This window comes from Apteryx rowi, unplaced genomic scaffold (genome assembly GCF_003343035.1).
Source record: "Apteryx rowi isolate R43461 unplaced genomic scaffold, aptRow1 scaffold_6, whole genome shotgun sequence".
Classification (NCBI taxonomy): domain Eukaryota; kingdom Metazoa; phylum Chordata; class Aves; order Apterygiformes; family Apterygidae; genus Apteryx; species Apteryx rowi.
In genome coordinates, this window is record NW_020450871.1 from 2279664 (window position 1) to 2296548 (window position 16885).

Below are 16885 nucleotides of genomic sequence, written 5' to 3' on the forward strand. Positions count from 1 at the left end.
TCCAAAAGAAAACAAAAATATTAATGAGAGTATATTTTTTGCTGTATACTTGTTTTCTCCAGGGTGAAGTCTTTTCATTCTTATGGCAAAAAGTTTTTGTATTTGAAAACTGCTTGTGGCTGGTTTAGTGCGCACATCTAACATTTTGTTTTATGACTTATTGCATATCTTTTGTATGCAAAGATTGAACCTGGTGGCAGGCTGCACTATATTAAATTGGGATTAAAGTAGAGGTCATGTTCCAGCAGCAGTCTTGGTTCAGAATCTGTTCAGTCTAAAATGGTTCTGAAACAACAACAAAATTCTGATTTAGCATGTGTGTAAGCATGGCGTATGGAAAATTGGGAGGGTTAATGAAAAAGAGATGTTCGTTCAGTCTTATATCCATTGTAACAGTAGAACAAAAGCACAGGAATTTGGCTCTATGTAAATGCATATTCCAATCACAGATAAAGAAAACAATGCTCACATTTAATATTTGTTTCTTTCTCTGAGTTAAGATCGGATATTATCGTAACTGTTGTCATTGCTGGGAAGTTTTTTTTTTTTTTTCCTCTAATGCTCTAAGATTTGTTTATCTGATGTTTTCTTTTGCAGTATTATGTGCCAAGAATCTTGCAAAGAAAGATTTCTTCAGTAAGTATCTCCTAATTGTTATAACTTTCTGCTCTTGATCAATCAGACTTATTTGCAGATTGTGTATTACGGCCATTGCTCACTTATGCATTTCATCTGTTCTGTGGTTCCATGTTTCAATAACATTGCATTTCTGTATGAATTCATTCGCGTTACCCTGAGTCGTGTTGGGGTAGCAGAGACGTCGGGGTTGGAAAGACCAAGGGACTCCTAAATTCTGGTTGCGACTCTGGCTGCTGAGGCTGCAAGCAGGTTGCTGCTTGCAATTCTTTGTGGAGGTGATCGGTAGCATCTGTCTCGCAGACGCCTGTGTTTGTAAAGCATGCCAAGGGCACGAGTGAAGTGTCCCCGTGCTGCAGTCTCGATGCTGTGTTGAGGGCTGATTAGAAATGCCCAGCTACCAGTATGCATAATCACTTAAATCTGCATAACTTACCAGTTTTTAAGCTTTGCTTTCTAAAAACTTCTACTATTGACCGCAGATACAAATCCGTATGACAGAAGTACGTTACCCTTTATTTAGGAGCTCATTTCTGTATTTTGGTTTTACTAAAATAGTTTTAGGATGATAGCAACTTTCCTTTCTTTGGAGGAGTCCCCAAAAGCAAGCAAACAACCCTCCCCAGAAGCTCACAATAGGATTAACCTGGAAGAAACAAAAAACAAAAGTATCACGTTCTCCTTTCCTTTTCCCTTCCGCAGGACTTCCTGACCCATTTGCAAAAATAGTAGTCGATGGGTCAGGTCAGTGCCATTCAACTGACACTGTGAAGAACACATTGGACCCCAAATGGAACCAGCATTATGATCTGTGAGTTGTTCATTAGATCATAAATAAAAATATTCCAGAGATTTAGCTAGCAAATGAAGCGCCGAGGTTGGCAAAATCATGTTTGCTGGAAAGGCTTGTTTTTTTCAGTAACAAGAAAAATACCTGCATGTGAACGGGTGCCTCTCTTGTTTTTAGGGGTTTAATTTAGAAGCAACTCTTTGTACATTAGGTACAACTGCTTAGAGTAACCGTTAGTGGAGCAGTGCAGTCAAGCTGTTACAGAATATTGCCCTTGTTGTATTGATTTATTTTCTTCAAAATATTGGAAACAAATTTCAAAAAGTTTTAGCTCATGTACCACATAACTTTTAATGAGGCTGTCTGTAGTTAGTTAGTGCTGCAGCAATATCTATTTAACGCGCTGTGTGTAGCACTAATTCATTAATAACACCAGCTCAGGCTTAAGCACTTCTGTATTTCAAAAAAAAAGGCAGCATAACCAATGTACTAAAATGCATCAGAATTTTTACCAAGTAAAGCCTAAATACTGTGGAGTAAAAGAGCTATTTTTTTTCCTAAAATTACTCTTCTAATGTATGTTCTTCTAGATATGTTGGGAAAACCGATTCCATAACCATCAGTGTATGGAACCATAAAAAAATCCACAAGAAACAGGGAGCTGGCTTCCTGGGGTGCGTCCGACTCCTCTCCAACGCCATCAGCAGGCTAAAAGATACTGGATGTAAGAGCAACTCCTCCCTGACGCAGTCGGCGAGGATCTGTAGCGCCTTGCGTTCGAGTAGTGAGGAGCATTCTTCCCTCCCTTCTAATGTCTTCTTGATGTTTCCAACTTTCATTTGCAGACCAGCGTTTGGATCTATGCAAACTAAATCCCACAGATACTGATGCTGTACGAGGCCAAATAGTGGGTAAGAATATTCTCGGTTAAACATTCATCATCTTAAGTATATGCACAGTACGGACAAACGCGGTATTAAAAACGAAACCTGCTGGAGTCAGTTCTTGCTTCCGTGGCTTTTTGTGTTGTTTCTTCTGACTTTAAAGGAATGTCCTGTTCATGTAATGGGACTAAATTACATTGCCTGAACATTTTCATTGTACTCCTGCGTAGGAGTTTGTTTTCTCCCAGCTGATAATTGGAAACAATATTAGAAAGAAGGAATGATTTTGGCAAGGTTTCTGATGCAGCTTTGGAAGGGTGGATGTTACTCATGTAAAGCTGATGCTATTTAGGCCAAGGTGACAGGCAAACAGTGTCAACTGGGTAAGGAGACCTGGAGGCATTTTGCAAATTGCTGGTTTATTCTTGAACTTTTTTTTTTTTAATTCTTTTATTTTTTCCATTCTTGAACTTTGACTGGTGTAGCCTATCTGCAGACTCCAGCAAGGTTTTGCCACTTTTGGCAATGCTTGCATTACGCCTAATTTACCTCACTGAAAAAAAAATCTTTTCAATTGAGAGCTATATGTGTGTGTTTGGCAAAACCCAAATTCTCACCTCAATGGTGACATCTAGTGGTGAGTAATTTTAGGCTTGATTTTAGGGATCTGCATGAAATAGAGATGTAGAATCCTGGCATATTTGGTAATTCCCAAAATAGACTCTGCTCAAGTTTTGAAGTGGTGATGCCTGTACTTTCTATTCTCCCAGGTTTTAAATGAAAAATGCTCTGTGGCTGTAAAAGGGGTTGTGATAAGCTATGTGTGACAGCACATCATTTATAGTATTCCTTAATATTTTATCTTATATGATCGTTGGTGGGCTTTTGTTTGTTTTTAAGGCATGATCATTCTTTTCATATTAACTTTGGCTTGTTTTTTCTTTCAGTCAGTTTACAGACACGGGACAGAATAGGCACAGGAGGTTCTGTAGTAGACTGCCGAGGGCTTTTGGAGAATGAAGGGTAAGGATCGCTTTCTTTGCATTTAATCAGAAAAAAGGTTTATATGTGGAAGCAATATAATGAACGCAATAGCAATATTTAACATCAATGTGACTAGTATGTCTTGTCTGGGAATATGTAACAGGTAGTAAGGTTATGGCTGGATGCTTACTTGAAGAAAGTGTATGTATAACTTAAACTGGGTAGGACTTGATATTTTTTGATACCAGCACTTCCAGCACTGGTATGTATAGCTAAGAAATTTGAGGTATAATAGTGTGTAGTGTATACAAGTGTATAGTATGTAAAAGTATAAGAAAGTGGCATATCTTACATTAAAAGCTGCAGTACTTGAAGTAGTGGAGAGAGAGAAACCTAGTTACTTCTGCATTCACTTCTCTGTGATGGAAACTCTTGAAGTTTCCCCGTTTTCAGAACGGTTTATGAAGACTCCGGACCGGGAAGGCCGCTGAGCTGTTTTATGGAGGAGCCGGCACCGTACACGGACACTACGGGGGCCGCGGGCGGAGGGAACTGTCGCTTTGTGGAATCCCCCAGTCAAGATCAGAGGCTCCAGGCGCAGCGCCTTCGCACGCCCGACGTCAGAGGCCACGTACAGACGCCTCAGAACAGACCACATGGCCACCAGTCGCCTGACCTACCGGAAGGCTATGGTAAGAATTTTCCAGCAGTGCAAAATTTGTTCACCTTTTCCCAAAGGCTTCAAAGAAAAATTCTCTCTTTTTAGTACATAGATGTGGTTTACTTGTTAAAACATGCAGTATTGATGTGCATCTAATGGTCTGCTGTTTGGAAAAGGAGCTGAGCAGTGCAGATGTAAGTTTGAGACTGGCTAATTAGCAGTTGGCTACTCAGGATGTGCTGAGAGGTTGATGGTAAATTAAACATGAGTTTGTGCTATGATGCTGTTACAGAAAATTCACTGCTAATCTTGGCTGTGTATCCAGGGAGAGCGAATGTAAAGAGCTCTTTAAACTAGAGCAGTAATGCTATTTTTTCCTTCCCCCTTGGCATGTCGTGTAGGTTTGAGCCCACATTTGAGGAAAGATCAGGAAAATAAAAAAGCAACAAAGAAGCCAGTAGTACAAGAGAAGATTAGGGAGGATAAGATTAAGAAAAAATTAAATCTTGGAAAAGAGTGTGCCACATCTAGGAGTAAAGAAATCAAGTTCTGGGTTTTGGGTTGTTTCAAAATCTAAAAATAGAAATACAAATTAAAACGTATTGAAATACAAGTTAAAACATATTGGTACATAGATTGGTGAGTTTCAAAAAGAATTTTGAAATGTGTAGTCAAGTTCATGAAGGATATAAGTGTTTTAGGACAAAGTAGCCCACACGGCGAGAGATCAGATGGGCTAGCTCAAGTATTTTCTTCTAGCTCTGACAGAAAAATAATATGCTAATGGGTTTAAATAAACTGATTATTCATATTTCTTTCAGATTTGTAATTTAGAATATCTTTCTTCCCTTTTTGTAGAACAAAGGACAACGGTACAGGGACAGGTTTATTTTTTGCACACACAGACTGGAGTTAGCACATGGCATGACCCCAGGATACCAAGGTATGTATTTATAGTTACAGAGTCAGTTATCTTTTTTATGTGTTGCGATAAGCTGAATCTTTAAAAGCAAAATTCAGTGAAATGACTTGTCTGAATGTAAAGGAAGAGATACCGGCAATGGCGTAATTTTGGATCTCTTTAATTAGCTTTTCACCAAACATTAAGGATTACTCTTGCTTGAAAGAAAAAAATAGCTACTTGTGAATCATACAAAACAAAAAATATGTAACCCTTCAGGAGTTCCCATTTGACAAATTCCCCGTAAAATGTTGGTGTGACTTTGGTAAAGTTAAGCTTTCTGAATCTGACCTAAAATGTTTGTGTGTGAGAACAGTTTGGACTGCAAATTGGAGGAAAAGGTGATTACTTCCTTAAAGCCGTTGTTTCCTGAGTATTGAACTGGCAACTTCTGCTTTAAAAGTGCCCACTTCTGCTGAAGCAGAAATTACTTGTCATCCTAAAACTTGGAGTAGTGTAGGATTGTTTTTTTTTTTTTTTAATGCTTTAGACCAATGATTTGCAGTTAGAAGAGTTTGAATCCTCCACATGACTTATGTAGTAAAGCCTCTTTAACCTGCAGTTAATCCGGTTCTTTGTGACTAAGGTCTGGCAGCTTTCCTTGAGGAGGCTGAATCTGTGCTGTTGCACTGGACCACCCGCACACCAGATTCAAGAGTGAAACGCAAAGTTTGTAACTCTTCAGCTTCTGCTCTGGCTGTGTATAATTGATTAGTGGGATACAGGATACTAGCAAAATGATAATGAAGTAGTGTAGGATAGACCGTTGACGTAACCGCAGTATATGCAAGGATACGAAAGATAAAGGTTTGTAGAGAGAGTGAATAGCTGGTGTTAGATTAGCTGATGTAGTTGGAAGAAGAAATTACCATGCTCATTCTTTGGGTCACTTGTGTCAGCCTTGTGTGCCCAAAACCTTGTCTCTTCTTCCAGTGATGCCAGTTGGCCTAATGAAAAGTATTGATTCTTCTCTCTACAAATCTTAAAGTTTAGAGCCAAGCTTTCAGGATCAGCAACGTTAAGTGGACACAGCACGGTGTCTTGTGAGTCACAGGCAGCACTGTCTTGTTTTAGTTAAAGGTGATTTTCTTTGCTATCAGTCTGCAGGAGGATAATCAGTGCAAAAACCTAACCTTGGTGTTTAGCACAGATGTAGGTTAAAACTTGATGTAATCAGATGTCTAAAGTACTTTCAGATGCACAGCTGATTGAAACAAATGGTTACTGTCATAATCTTCTTTCAAGCAGCCTAACAAAGGCTTGTCTGTCTCCCTGCGTACCCCTGCTGCCTTGTGCTGACTCTGACACTAATGAAGCCTTTGGTGCACAAAAAGTGTTTTCTACCTTTTCTAAAGCCTCTCAGTTTACTGCTTTATATTGATGCTGAGTGGTTTGATTTAGGTAAGAAAATCTATAGAGTAGTGTCTTCAGCCCTGGAAAACAGATGAATCCATGCCAGCTGTCTAGAGAAAATTTCACTTAAGAACAACACCTTTTCTGTCTAAACAATAACCTTCAGGGGACCCCTTCCTTTTCTTGCCAATCTTGGTGTCTTTCCTGTATTTAGCACCTGAGACCTTAAGCATTTGAAATTCTCTAGGTGTAAATACATCCTATATATTGAATTCAAATACTACCTTAAAGTAAGGGTCTACCTTTCACAGCACTTGTAAAGAATGATTCCTAAAATTATCTAGCATGAAAGGGTTGAATGTGTCAAACCTTATTCTCAATGATTTATCAGTCAAAAAGTTAGGATTCTAATCTTACTAATTAAAGAGGTGGGGTTTTTGATGATGTTTTTTTTACACGATCTTACTGTCATCTTGGCTTCTTATGTCTTAGGTGCGTAGGTTGTGGTTGATGCAGAGGCCTTGGTTTCTTAATTGTTTGGTTTTCTGCATGTAGCTCGCATTAGTGCTAAAGGGATTTTTTTTGTGAAATCTTTGCTATGAAAAGTCTTTTCCTCCTTTTACAGCCATGATGCATATTGAAGTTGTTTGTGAGCTGTATGGCCTTAATGTTTTCAAAGACAAAGTGTTTTGCAGTTTTATCATCACCTTATCCATGTACAGTGCATGCATAGGGAGTTGTACTGCTTAGATTGAGGCTTCTAAAAAGATAGCATAAAAATAGCTATTCTGTCCTTCCTCCTAAGCCTTTCATAGCCTAGAATCACGGCGCACCAAATTTACTCCCCCCCATCCCCTGAATAAGCTGGTTTTTGTCTTAACTTCAAGAGCGCTTTAACCTTTTGTTTGCTTTCCTCCTTAGAGACCTTAACAGTGTGAATTGTGATGAACTAGGACCTTTGCCTCCAGGTTGGGAAGTTAGAAGTACAGTTTCAGGAAGAATATATTTTGTAGATCATAATAACAGAACCACACAATTCACAGATCCAAGACTACATCACATCATGAAGTAAGAACCTTGCATGATAAATAATTCATCACAAATGTGGATTCTTAAACTGTTTATTTTTGTCTAATTTTAAGTGCAGTCTGGGAGTTGTGAGAGGCTGAAAAAACTGAGCCGTAAGGATCTGGGGAAACAGATACAAGTGGATGGATTCCTGTGTGGGTCTAGACAGGCTCTGAGCCTCAGTTCTCAGTCTGGTTGCAGCTGACCTGGCTGACTTCATGCAGTCTCTTCAAAAATGTTTTCACTGTGCTTTGCAGTGCTCTGGCTCAGGGGAGGGTTTGCTTACGTCAGCGCAGCACCGGTCTTAAGCTGGTTCCACAAAATTTCCCTGAGCTGTGCTGGATCTAATATGCTGTTCTGGAACCCAGATGCGGGGGTATGAGGTAGAGGGTCTGCCAGATGGTTCAATGCATGCCTCTTGGCTTAGCAGTTTAGCGTTGTGCTAGCTCTGCTAGACCTGAACTGGCTTCATGCTCCCTTGTGCTCCAGACAAGAGGAACATAAAGTCCACTGGAGTCTGGTCTCCTGATGCTGTGTGCAGCCAGCTTGGCTTCAGCAGGATTTAAGAAGCTCAAGCTCTGCATCATGCAGAGGCAGCTGAACATTGCAGACCTGAGCCTGGAAGCAGCCTGGCAGCGCTCGTCGCGCCTGAGCTCAGTCTTGGCTGCATCTGAGTAGTCTCTGCTTGACGCCAGCTGGGGAATCTCTGGATCCAACAAATAATTGATCTGCAATCCAAATACAGCACTGACAGATAAGGATAATTGAATGTATAAAGCTACAACTATGTGGGACAAGTATACCTTTCTCTCTTAATAGCTGTAGATGCAATACTTATTACTCTGTCATGAATCCTCTGCCTTATTTTGCATGGAGCTGAAGTAAAATTCATAGTGGCTGTTAGATGATTACATTTATAAAGCTGTTGTTCCATTAGAGAACTATTTTCATGTTATACTCCTGAAAGTTGTCTCCACGTCAGAGAAATACCACAAAGTTTTTGATTACTGCTCAGTCAGCATTCAGTGACCATGCTCTGCAGTAACCGAGAGCGCCTTCCGACTGTGTATTGCCCCATAAAAGCCGAGCTGAGAATTGCTGAGACTCCTGGCTTTTGTAAATACCTGTATTCCTTCCATCTCTGACTGAAAGGTAATGATGTTACAGAAGTTACCCAGCTTAATTCTGTGTTTCACCCCAAGTACTCCAGAAGGAGCTTATACAGTTCTTTCCATCGCTGTTTTATACGTCTCTTATTTTGCTTCTAGAATAAATATTTTAATTCATTAAATTCATTTTCCTTCAAAGCCATCAATGCCAGCTAAAAGAGCCCAGCCAGCAGCCTCTGCCAGCTCCGAATGAGGGGTCGCTAGAAGACGGCGAGGAGTTGCCTGCACAGAGATACGAAAGAGACTTGGTGCAAAAACTGAAAGTTCTTAGACACGAGCTCTCCCTTCAGCAACCACAAGCTGGTCACTGCCGCATTGAAGTATCCAGAGAGGAGATATTTGAGGTATTTGATTGGCATATGACTAGCAATAGCAGCTTTTGTCCCTTGTGAATTAAGTAAAACTGATCTTTGATTATAGCACCTGTTAACATAGGTGGGGTTTTTTACTCTCAAAAGCATAGATCAGGCAGGTCAAAACCTGTTGCCCAAAAAGGCTTTTCAAACATAGCTTAGAGAACAGTTAAGAGTAAGGAAAAAGTTAATTTCTCTGGATTCAGATACTGAATACAGAATGCTGTGGGACTAAAACCAATTTTTTGCCAGTGTGAGTCTTTATTTTCTAAAGCTCCTGTGCCTTAAACGAGGACAGCTGGATTGCATAAAATTTTCATGGTTTTGTTGATAAGTTTGAATGTTCTTTTTCATTTAGAAAGGGCAGCATATGAGAACTTAGAAGGGCATCTGATTGCTTGATATTACCACTTCTGCATTTAGGCATGTAAAGGTAACTGTAACTGGGAGTTCTGCTATTCTTGGAATGGATTACTTTAAGCACCTTTGTGTAGCAAAATGGAATTAAAGATACCACCTAATGTTACAGAGGTGTCATTAGAACTTGCTTTAGATTAGCACTTTAACAATATAATTAATATTTTTGTAGTTGAGTAGCAATATATATTATACTAGTGCTTCTTGATAGACCTAATGGGAAGGAAATAAAGTGTCTAATCTGTAACAATATGCATATATAGGAATCCTACCGTCAGATAATGAAGATGAGGCCAAAAGATTTGAAGAAGAGGCTTATGGTAAAATTTCGAGGAGAGGAGGGCCTGGATTATGGAGGAGTAGCAAGGTGAGATCTTGGTTTGTGTGTTTGTCATTGTTTAACTGTAAAATTGCTCTTAAAGTGGCCCGTGGCTTATGTTATTTGTGATCTAGTTTATAGAGAGTGGTCTTGGGTTCAGTCTTCATTTCCTAGTAGATTGGAAAGTAGAAGGATGTGACTTAAAAGGTGTCTCACAGCCCTCCTGGTGTCAAAAGCTCATACCAAATGTTTTGATATACCTTGGATTTGGGAATGTTACCGCTTTAACATTGCTCTGTATTCACACCGTTCTACGCTCCATGAGCGTAGAAGGCTTGTTTAGGATATGCTATTGATTTTATTGCAGAAAATGCTGATTCCAGCAACAGGATCTTGTTTCATAGCTGCAAGTGTGAGCTGCTCAAACTGTGAGGTCTTCCAAGAAGCATATAGACTCTGAAGTAAAAACTAAATCCCAGTGGAAGTTTTGTTAAATTCACCTGTCTGATTTCCAGCAAAAGGATTGCAAGATGAGAAAGGTTTCTTTTCCTTTTCTGAGCCACATTCAGGAGATCTGTGATCTATTGGAGCAGGAGCGGAGACGAACTAATCCTAAACAAAGTTTAAAATTTTGAAGACTTCTCTCCCTCTTAAAAATAATGGTAATAATCTGCTAGGAGTTGCATCAGATCTGAAGAAAGCTCTAGACTTGCCTGTAATATCAATCATCACCAAAACACTCCTCTTTGCAGTGGCTTAGGTGCATCTCGTAAATTCACTGGGTGATTTCTCAAATCCACAAAAGCTGCATTACCAGGCTAGACGTCTTTCCGAAACCCATCACTGGACAAAGGAAAGAAGTTGAAACATTTTGAGCTGCCTTACCCAGGGCAACCTGGAGTGTCTCCGCTGTTAACATCCTTACTGCCCTGATGGCTTTCCTAATTGCCCATCTGTTGCAACAGGCTGTTTAAAATCAGTGCAGCTCCACTTGAAAGCATTAAAGCTCATAGTTCTCAGAATATTTTGCATCTTGCATTGGATGTCCTTTACAAACTTCACTAATAAAGAGGTATTTCTAATAGTAAGATGGATGGTCAAAAATAGCTTCAGTTCCATTTCTGTACGTGAATATTACTGAGGTAAGAGAACGTACCTGACTGCTAATGGGTTTGGTCTCTTGGCCCCTTTTGGCCTCCTTAGATATAGAGATTCTCTAGTCATCAAGCATTTGCAGAAAAACATCTTTTCTAAAGACCTCCAGTATTTGAACTAGTTTTAAATAACAGGGGGTTTTTTGTTTGTTTTAATAATCCTTTATAGTATAAAGGTTGCAGAGGAGCAGATCTCTTGGACTCTAAATACCTGAATGCTGTACAAAGTCAAGGTTTTTTGGAAAAGAGTCTTGTTCACACTCAATTTGTTTTTCATTAAGCATGTCTCTGATAGTGTTCAGGGAAGACGTATGGTTGCAAATTGAGGCAATACAAGATTATTTGATTTGCAATGGGAAATTCATAATAACTGCTGACTATATTGATGATTCACAATAATTGTGTTGTCGGACACATCAGTGAAAGTTGCATTCTTCTAAAATACCCCTTTTTTGGCAGAGAATGGTTGTATTTACTGTGCCATGAAATGTTGAATCCCTATTATGGACTCTTCCAGTACTCTACAGATAATATTTACATGCTGCAAATCAATCCAGACTCTTCTATCAATCCTGTAAGTATTAACTTCTGAGCAACGTACCTACTTTAACAGAGGTCCCATGCAGTCCTTTTTGCTGCAGCTGTCCTGCCAGGACAGGAGTGTAAACAGACATTGAAGTGGAATAAGAATGTGCTAATGAGTCTTCTATTGATATAATATGGAGCAGAGGGTTTGGAGTTTTTTTCTTACTGGAGGACTTGTATTGATGCAGACCCTAAGAAGAAGCAGCAGTTCTATAGTAGTACAGCTACTGTACTAGATGATTAGTTTGCTCTGTAAGATGGGGGGATTAATTGGGGGAATCTTGACTATAGCACTTAAACTGTTTTTTGAAAACTGAGGCATATAAACAACGTTAAAGGCATGCGATTGAAAGAAGCACATGGCCTGCTTCTTCTAGAGGAAATTACAGAAAATATTTTGAGTGGTTAAACAAAGAATAAACTGCTTATTTGTTTGTAATTGACCTATCTTCTTGGTTTGTCTGGGTTTTATGGGGTTTTTCTTTTCCCGAGTTTGACCCCTTGAAAGGTCTAGAGGACTTGTATCCTGTATATTAGCTAGGTAACGCACAGATATTTGTTTGAGGTGTGTAATTATTAAATGCTTCTGTTCTTGGTTATGCTACGAGGAGAAATTGTGGCCCCTCTTGCCCAGAAGGTTGCAGATACTTGCACATGCAGCGCACTCCTGATGGTGCAGATAGAGCCACAAGATGTCAGTGTCGGAGTGTCTCCTCACTGCGCGATTCTCTCTCCTCTCTCCCTGCAGGACCATTTGTCTTATTTCCATTTTGTTGGTCGGATAATGGGTTTGGCTGTGTTCCATGGACACTATATCAACGGGGGATTCACGGTTCCCTTTTACAAACAGCTTCTGGGGAAACCCATTCAGCTCTCTGATCTGGAATCTGTTGACCCAGAATTACACAAAAGTTTAGTCTGGATTTTGTAAGTACTGTATTTATCAATTGCCTAGCTGTGGAGAAGATGGGGTAGAGCATGTTGGCAGTAGTAAGATAGTGCTGTAAAGAAAACGTTTGCAAAAATCTTGTAATGGGGAAGATCTGTACAAAATTACTGAATGACTGTTCCCATGTTCAAAAGTTCAAGGTTCTTAAGGAAAAGTTCTCGTACAAATGGAGCTCTTTGTTAGCTCTCTTTGCAGTAAAGTAGATACTAAATCATGAAACGTTGCATGGCTGTGGTAGAACATCCCTCTCAAAATCCAAACTCAGGATGAAGTTCTGAGGAAGTATGGCCTTGTTCAGAGAGAAATGATGCGGCTCAGGCACCAACTTTGATTAAAATGGAAATGAATAGAATTAGTCTGGGCTTCTGTAAATCTGTACTACTCAGAACAAAACCTGACATTCAGTGTATGTTTGGAAGTTTTCACTATTGGTTTGCATTATCATCAATGATTTTATTTCCTAAATGCACTTTTAATTTTTGTATGTAATGTTACTGATGCAGTTGAAGTTTACTAAGTGATGAATTTACACTGATAGCTGGAAGCAAATCAGTTTATTGCTATATGTGTGTGTGTATAGCGTTTAATTATTTCTTTATTATCAGTGTATACTATCAGGATTAGAAAAAAAAGTGAAGTTGACATATGTTTGGTTGGGCTCTTCAAAATGCATTCAGCTGTACAGAAAATGGTGGTTGTAGCATCATTCTTTTAGTGGTTGTGAGAATTACAGATGGATAGTTACTAGGTTTATCCCAAAGACTAATTCTCTTTAAGCATTCAAATAACAAACTGTCTGGATGACCATTGATATTAATCAAAATATCAAAAATACTAGGTTTATCTTCTGTCTTTTCATTGCCAGAGAGAATGATATCACCCCAGTTTTGGACCATACTTTTTGTGTGGAACACAATGCTTTTGGGCGGATTTTACAGCATGAACTCAAACCAAATGGCAGGAATATTCCAGTGACAGAAGAGAACAAGAAAGAATATGTCAGGTATTGCAGAGTGGAAAAAATATTCTGCAGACGTAGTAGAAAGAAGGTAGTAAACAGATGAATTTTTTTAATATAGCAAAATTAATGAAATCGGTATTTCAGCAGGAAATACCTGTCTCATGAATTACATGACTGTTCTCACACAACAGACTGCTGTAAGACCTAGGAAGATTATTTTAAGTTGTGAATTTTTCTTCATTTTTCTGTTGATGGTGCAAGAATTAACTGTTGATGAAAAAGGAACTAGTAAGCACTTCTTATAAACCAAAATACATATATTAAACTTAGCTCTTCTGTAAAATGAGTGTTTTGCAACTCTGATATAAAAAAGCCCGGGCCCATCTATCTCATTACCCCTACCTACTTTTTTTTTTTTTTCCAGGTTGTATGTAAACTGGCGATTTATGAGAGGAATAGAGGCACAGTTCCTGGCTCTGCAGAAGGGTTTTAATGAACTTATTCCTCAACATCTCCTCAAGCCTTTTGACCAGAAGGAACTTGAGGTACGTTCTTCATTCATTTAGAATATTATTTTGTAATCTGCGTGACTGACAGTCAAGAGCTGATCAAAATAAATCAACAACCCAAGTCATTACAATTTATGTACCAAAGTGGTTAAGTGTTTAGAATCATGGCCAACAGTGACTTCCTTTAAGTATTTTGCAACCTGCTTTCATCTGGAAAGGAGGTTGAAGTAATATGTCCAGTCTGTGTCAGAGCCTCTAACAAGTGATATCAGAAAACAGATGCAAATTGCTCCGTAGTTGTTGACTGTTACGGTACAACAAATCAAAACTGTTTTGGGATAAACTAAGTAGGATTTAGTGGTAGTTGGTATTGGCACCTCCAGAGAAAGCCTGCATGGGGGAAATACTGCTGTGCGTAGCTCAGTAGAGGGCACTCTGTCTTCCAAGTCTGAGCTGTACCTTTACAAAGATACAACACACATAGATTTGTATATATACAAAGCTGTACTTTTCAGGTAAGATAGATTTAAAAGGCAGGTCTTGCAGGGACTTTTGACTCGAGTTTCTTGTGAAAATTTACGTTCTCGTAAGTGCACTCCTCTGCCCAAGTTTCATTTCACTTTAACTGGAGAGAGTTACTTCCTGAGCTGAACTATTTTTGCAGCATTACTGTGTACCAAAAAGGAGGTTCAAGTGTGTAAAGAGTGTTGCACTTTGTTAAAGAGTTTGATGTATGTTGTTATAGCAGCAAACCTGAAATGACTGAATGTTAAAATGTTTTCTAATCCTTTAACAGCTAATCATAGGCGGCCTGGATAAGATAGACCTGAATGACTGGAAGTCAAACACACGTCTAAAGCACTGCATGGCAGATAGCAATATTGTAAAGTGGTTCTGGCAAGCGGTGGAAACGTTTGATGAGGAAAGAAGGGCCAGGCTGTTGCAGTTTGTAACGGGGTCGACACGTGTTCCGCTTCAAGGTTTCAAGGCTTTACAAGGTGACTGATGAGGAGGCCAAGTTGATCTGCAGGGGAAGAAAGCGTTAATAATAGTGTGGTATTTACTAGGCCCTAATAGAATATCGGTGTGTTACTGGATAACCCGGTTGCTTAGAATTTTTGATCCCAAGAGCAGCTTTACATTTGTCAGCAGCTCTCCTGATGAGGAACACTTTAGCTCATATCACTATATAAGCTGGCAAATTTGTCATCACGTAGCACTTTGACTGGTGTCAATATTAGCATATTGGTCTCTTACGATGGTGTGGGCCGATGTCGTTAAAATCGTTGCATGCAAGTGCACACATGATTATAGAGCTGACTGAACAACTTTCTTGCACATGAAAATTGTACTGCCTTCGTTGTTTGGCAACAAACCTCTAGACTCTCTAACAAGTTCCCCAAAACTGCTGTTTTGCCATCAGAAAAGGTGGCAGTGTCCGAAGCTGTTGTGATTCTCCTGGTAATGTTCTATCTGTTGGCTGACAGTCAACTCAATCTTGCAGATTAGAATATATAGTTCTGTTTTACAAGGGAGGCTGCTTTGTACTGAAGTCTCTTCATTTTTGAAGGGGAGGCCTTGCTAATATAAAACTTAGCTGTTTTTTGAACTACCAGTCTGCAAGTGCTTTGTCATCAACAGCCCCCCACTTCTGTCATCCCTTCATCAGCTCTAAAGCTGATATACAGATTTAGCCTGTGACATACTTGTGTTTGCAGCTGGAACTGTAATTTTCTCTTGCATTTTTATAAGTAGCAAATTCTGTGTGCATGAATGACGTTCTTCTGAAGTGCATTAACTAGAATGTCTGTCTGTAAGGTTCTACAGGCGCTGCAGGACCCAGACTGTTTACCATCCATTTAATAGATGCAAACACAGACAACCTTCCGAAAGCCCACACTTGGTAAGATGAAAACATTCTGCACATCAGTGCTTGCTTTCCCTTTGTCTTGATTTCAAGTACACTCAGCTCTGTTGGTTCTGGCTATGTATTAACTGGGTTATGTGCACAGGTGAATCCAAATGGGCTCTGCTAGCTTGGAGATATCTGTGCTCTGCAGGTAGCAGTGTAATTGACTTCTCTTCTTATAGCTTGATTTATGTCTTCTGTATTATATGTGGTTTTGGTCTATCCCAAAGTTGATTATTCTGGATAGTTAGAAGTTTGCAGGATGTTTGTTTCCACATGTTCCAGCAAAAGCATTGACTGATAAATGACTTCTAGCAATGTGTATCCCTTTTCTTTGAGTGAAGTGCATAAAAACATCATCATACTGCTGCATCCAGGATGATGAAAAATATCTTTCAGATTTAAAATTTAGGAGAAGTGTGCTATTGGTAGAGCATAAGCACAGAATTGAGCTCTTGTGTAGACGACAAACTCTATCAGGGACAGGAAGCAATTTCAGTAGAGACATGAATTTTCTGTAGGCAGAGAAGGCAGTAGGTCTAACTGATGTCTTGCTTTATTTGCAAGTCAACTGCATCTGCCCCATCTCCTCTCCCTGAACCCCCCCAAATGCAGCCCTAGTAAGTTGTGCATTCCAGCTGCAGAAATGTGGCTGTTTTATCTTGTCTCCTTTGGCCACGAAAGTGGCTGATGCTTTCTTTGCCAATGACTTTACAAATTTTATCTGTACGTAGCTGATGTAAATATTTTTTTTTCAAAAATATTGTAGACTCATGTGCTGCAATATGCTGTTATTTTGCCTCTAGCTTTAACCGGATTGACATTCCGCCTTATGAGTCATACGAGAAGCTTTATGAGAAGCTGTTGACAGCTGTGGAAGAGACATGTGGCTTTGCTGTGGAGTGAAAAAGCAACCAAAGGAAACAGATGCTAGCTCATGGACCACCAAATCAAAAGCTAGAAGAGGCTTGCTGTGAACTTCCTGCTAAGCTGTCTGAAGCATTGGAACTCTAGACGACTTAGAGACGGGGTTGTTTCCCTTCCGTTGTTGGTGGATGAGGGTGGGGGTAGGGGCTTTTGTTGGTGGTTTCCAACTGTCTTTTCTCCCCTTTGTTACAATAACTCCTTCCCCCTTCTTCCATCCCCCATAAAATGAAATGCAGCCAAGTTCAGCATTTGGCTTTGGTTACACAGGATGTTCTGCTAGATTTGTAACACATATT

General features: G+C 39.5%; 1 protein-coding gene across 1 annotated transcript; it reads left to right on the forward strand.

Moving 5' to 3' along the window:
• Window positions 1-581: 581 nt before the first annotated feature.
• SMURF1 (SMAD specific E3 ubiquitin protein ligase 1) lies at window positions 582-16806 on the forward strand. The gene is made up of 17 exons (XM_026083164.1): window positions 582-636; window positions 1339-1447; window positions 2017-2150; window positions 2272-2337; window positions 3258-3333; window positions 3733-3986; window positions 4814-4898; window positions 7191-7337; window positions 8646-8850; window positions 9540-9643; window positions 11209-11323; window positions 12083-12261; window positions 13149-13286; window positions 13669-13789; window positions 14550-14751; window positions 15572-15656; window positions 16469-16806. Exons 1-17 carry the CDS (start codon window positions 582-584, stop codon window positions 16566-16568), a joined length of 2175 nt encoding a protein of 724 aa, XP_025938949.1. The 3' UTR covers window positions 16569-16806.
• Window positions 16807-16885: the final 79 nt, after the last annotated feature.

Excerpts from the sequence above, each read along its gene's own strand:
- SMURF1 (XM_026083164.1), top strand. The coding sequence starts at position 582 with ATGTTTTCTTTTGCAGTATTATGTGCCAAGAATCTTGCAAAGAAAGAT. Across the intron at positions 2,151-2,271 it reads CAGGCTAAAAGATACTGGAT|ACCAGCGTTTGGATCTATGC; the intron begins GTAAGAGCAACT and ends TTTCATTTGCAG. Across the intron at positions 15,657-16,468 it reads CTTCCGAAAGCCCACACTTG|CTTTAACCGGATTGACATTC; the intron begins GTAAGATGAAAA and ends TTTTGCCTCTAG.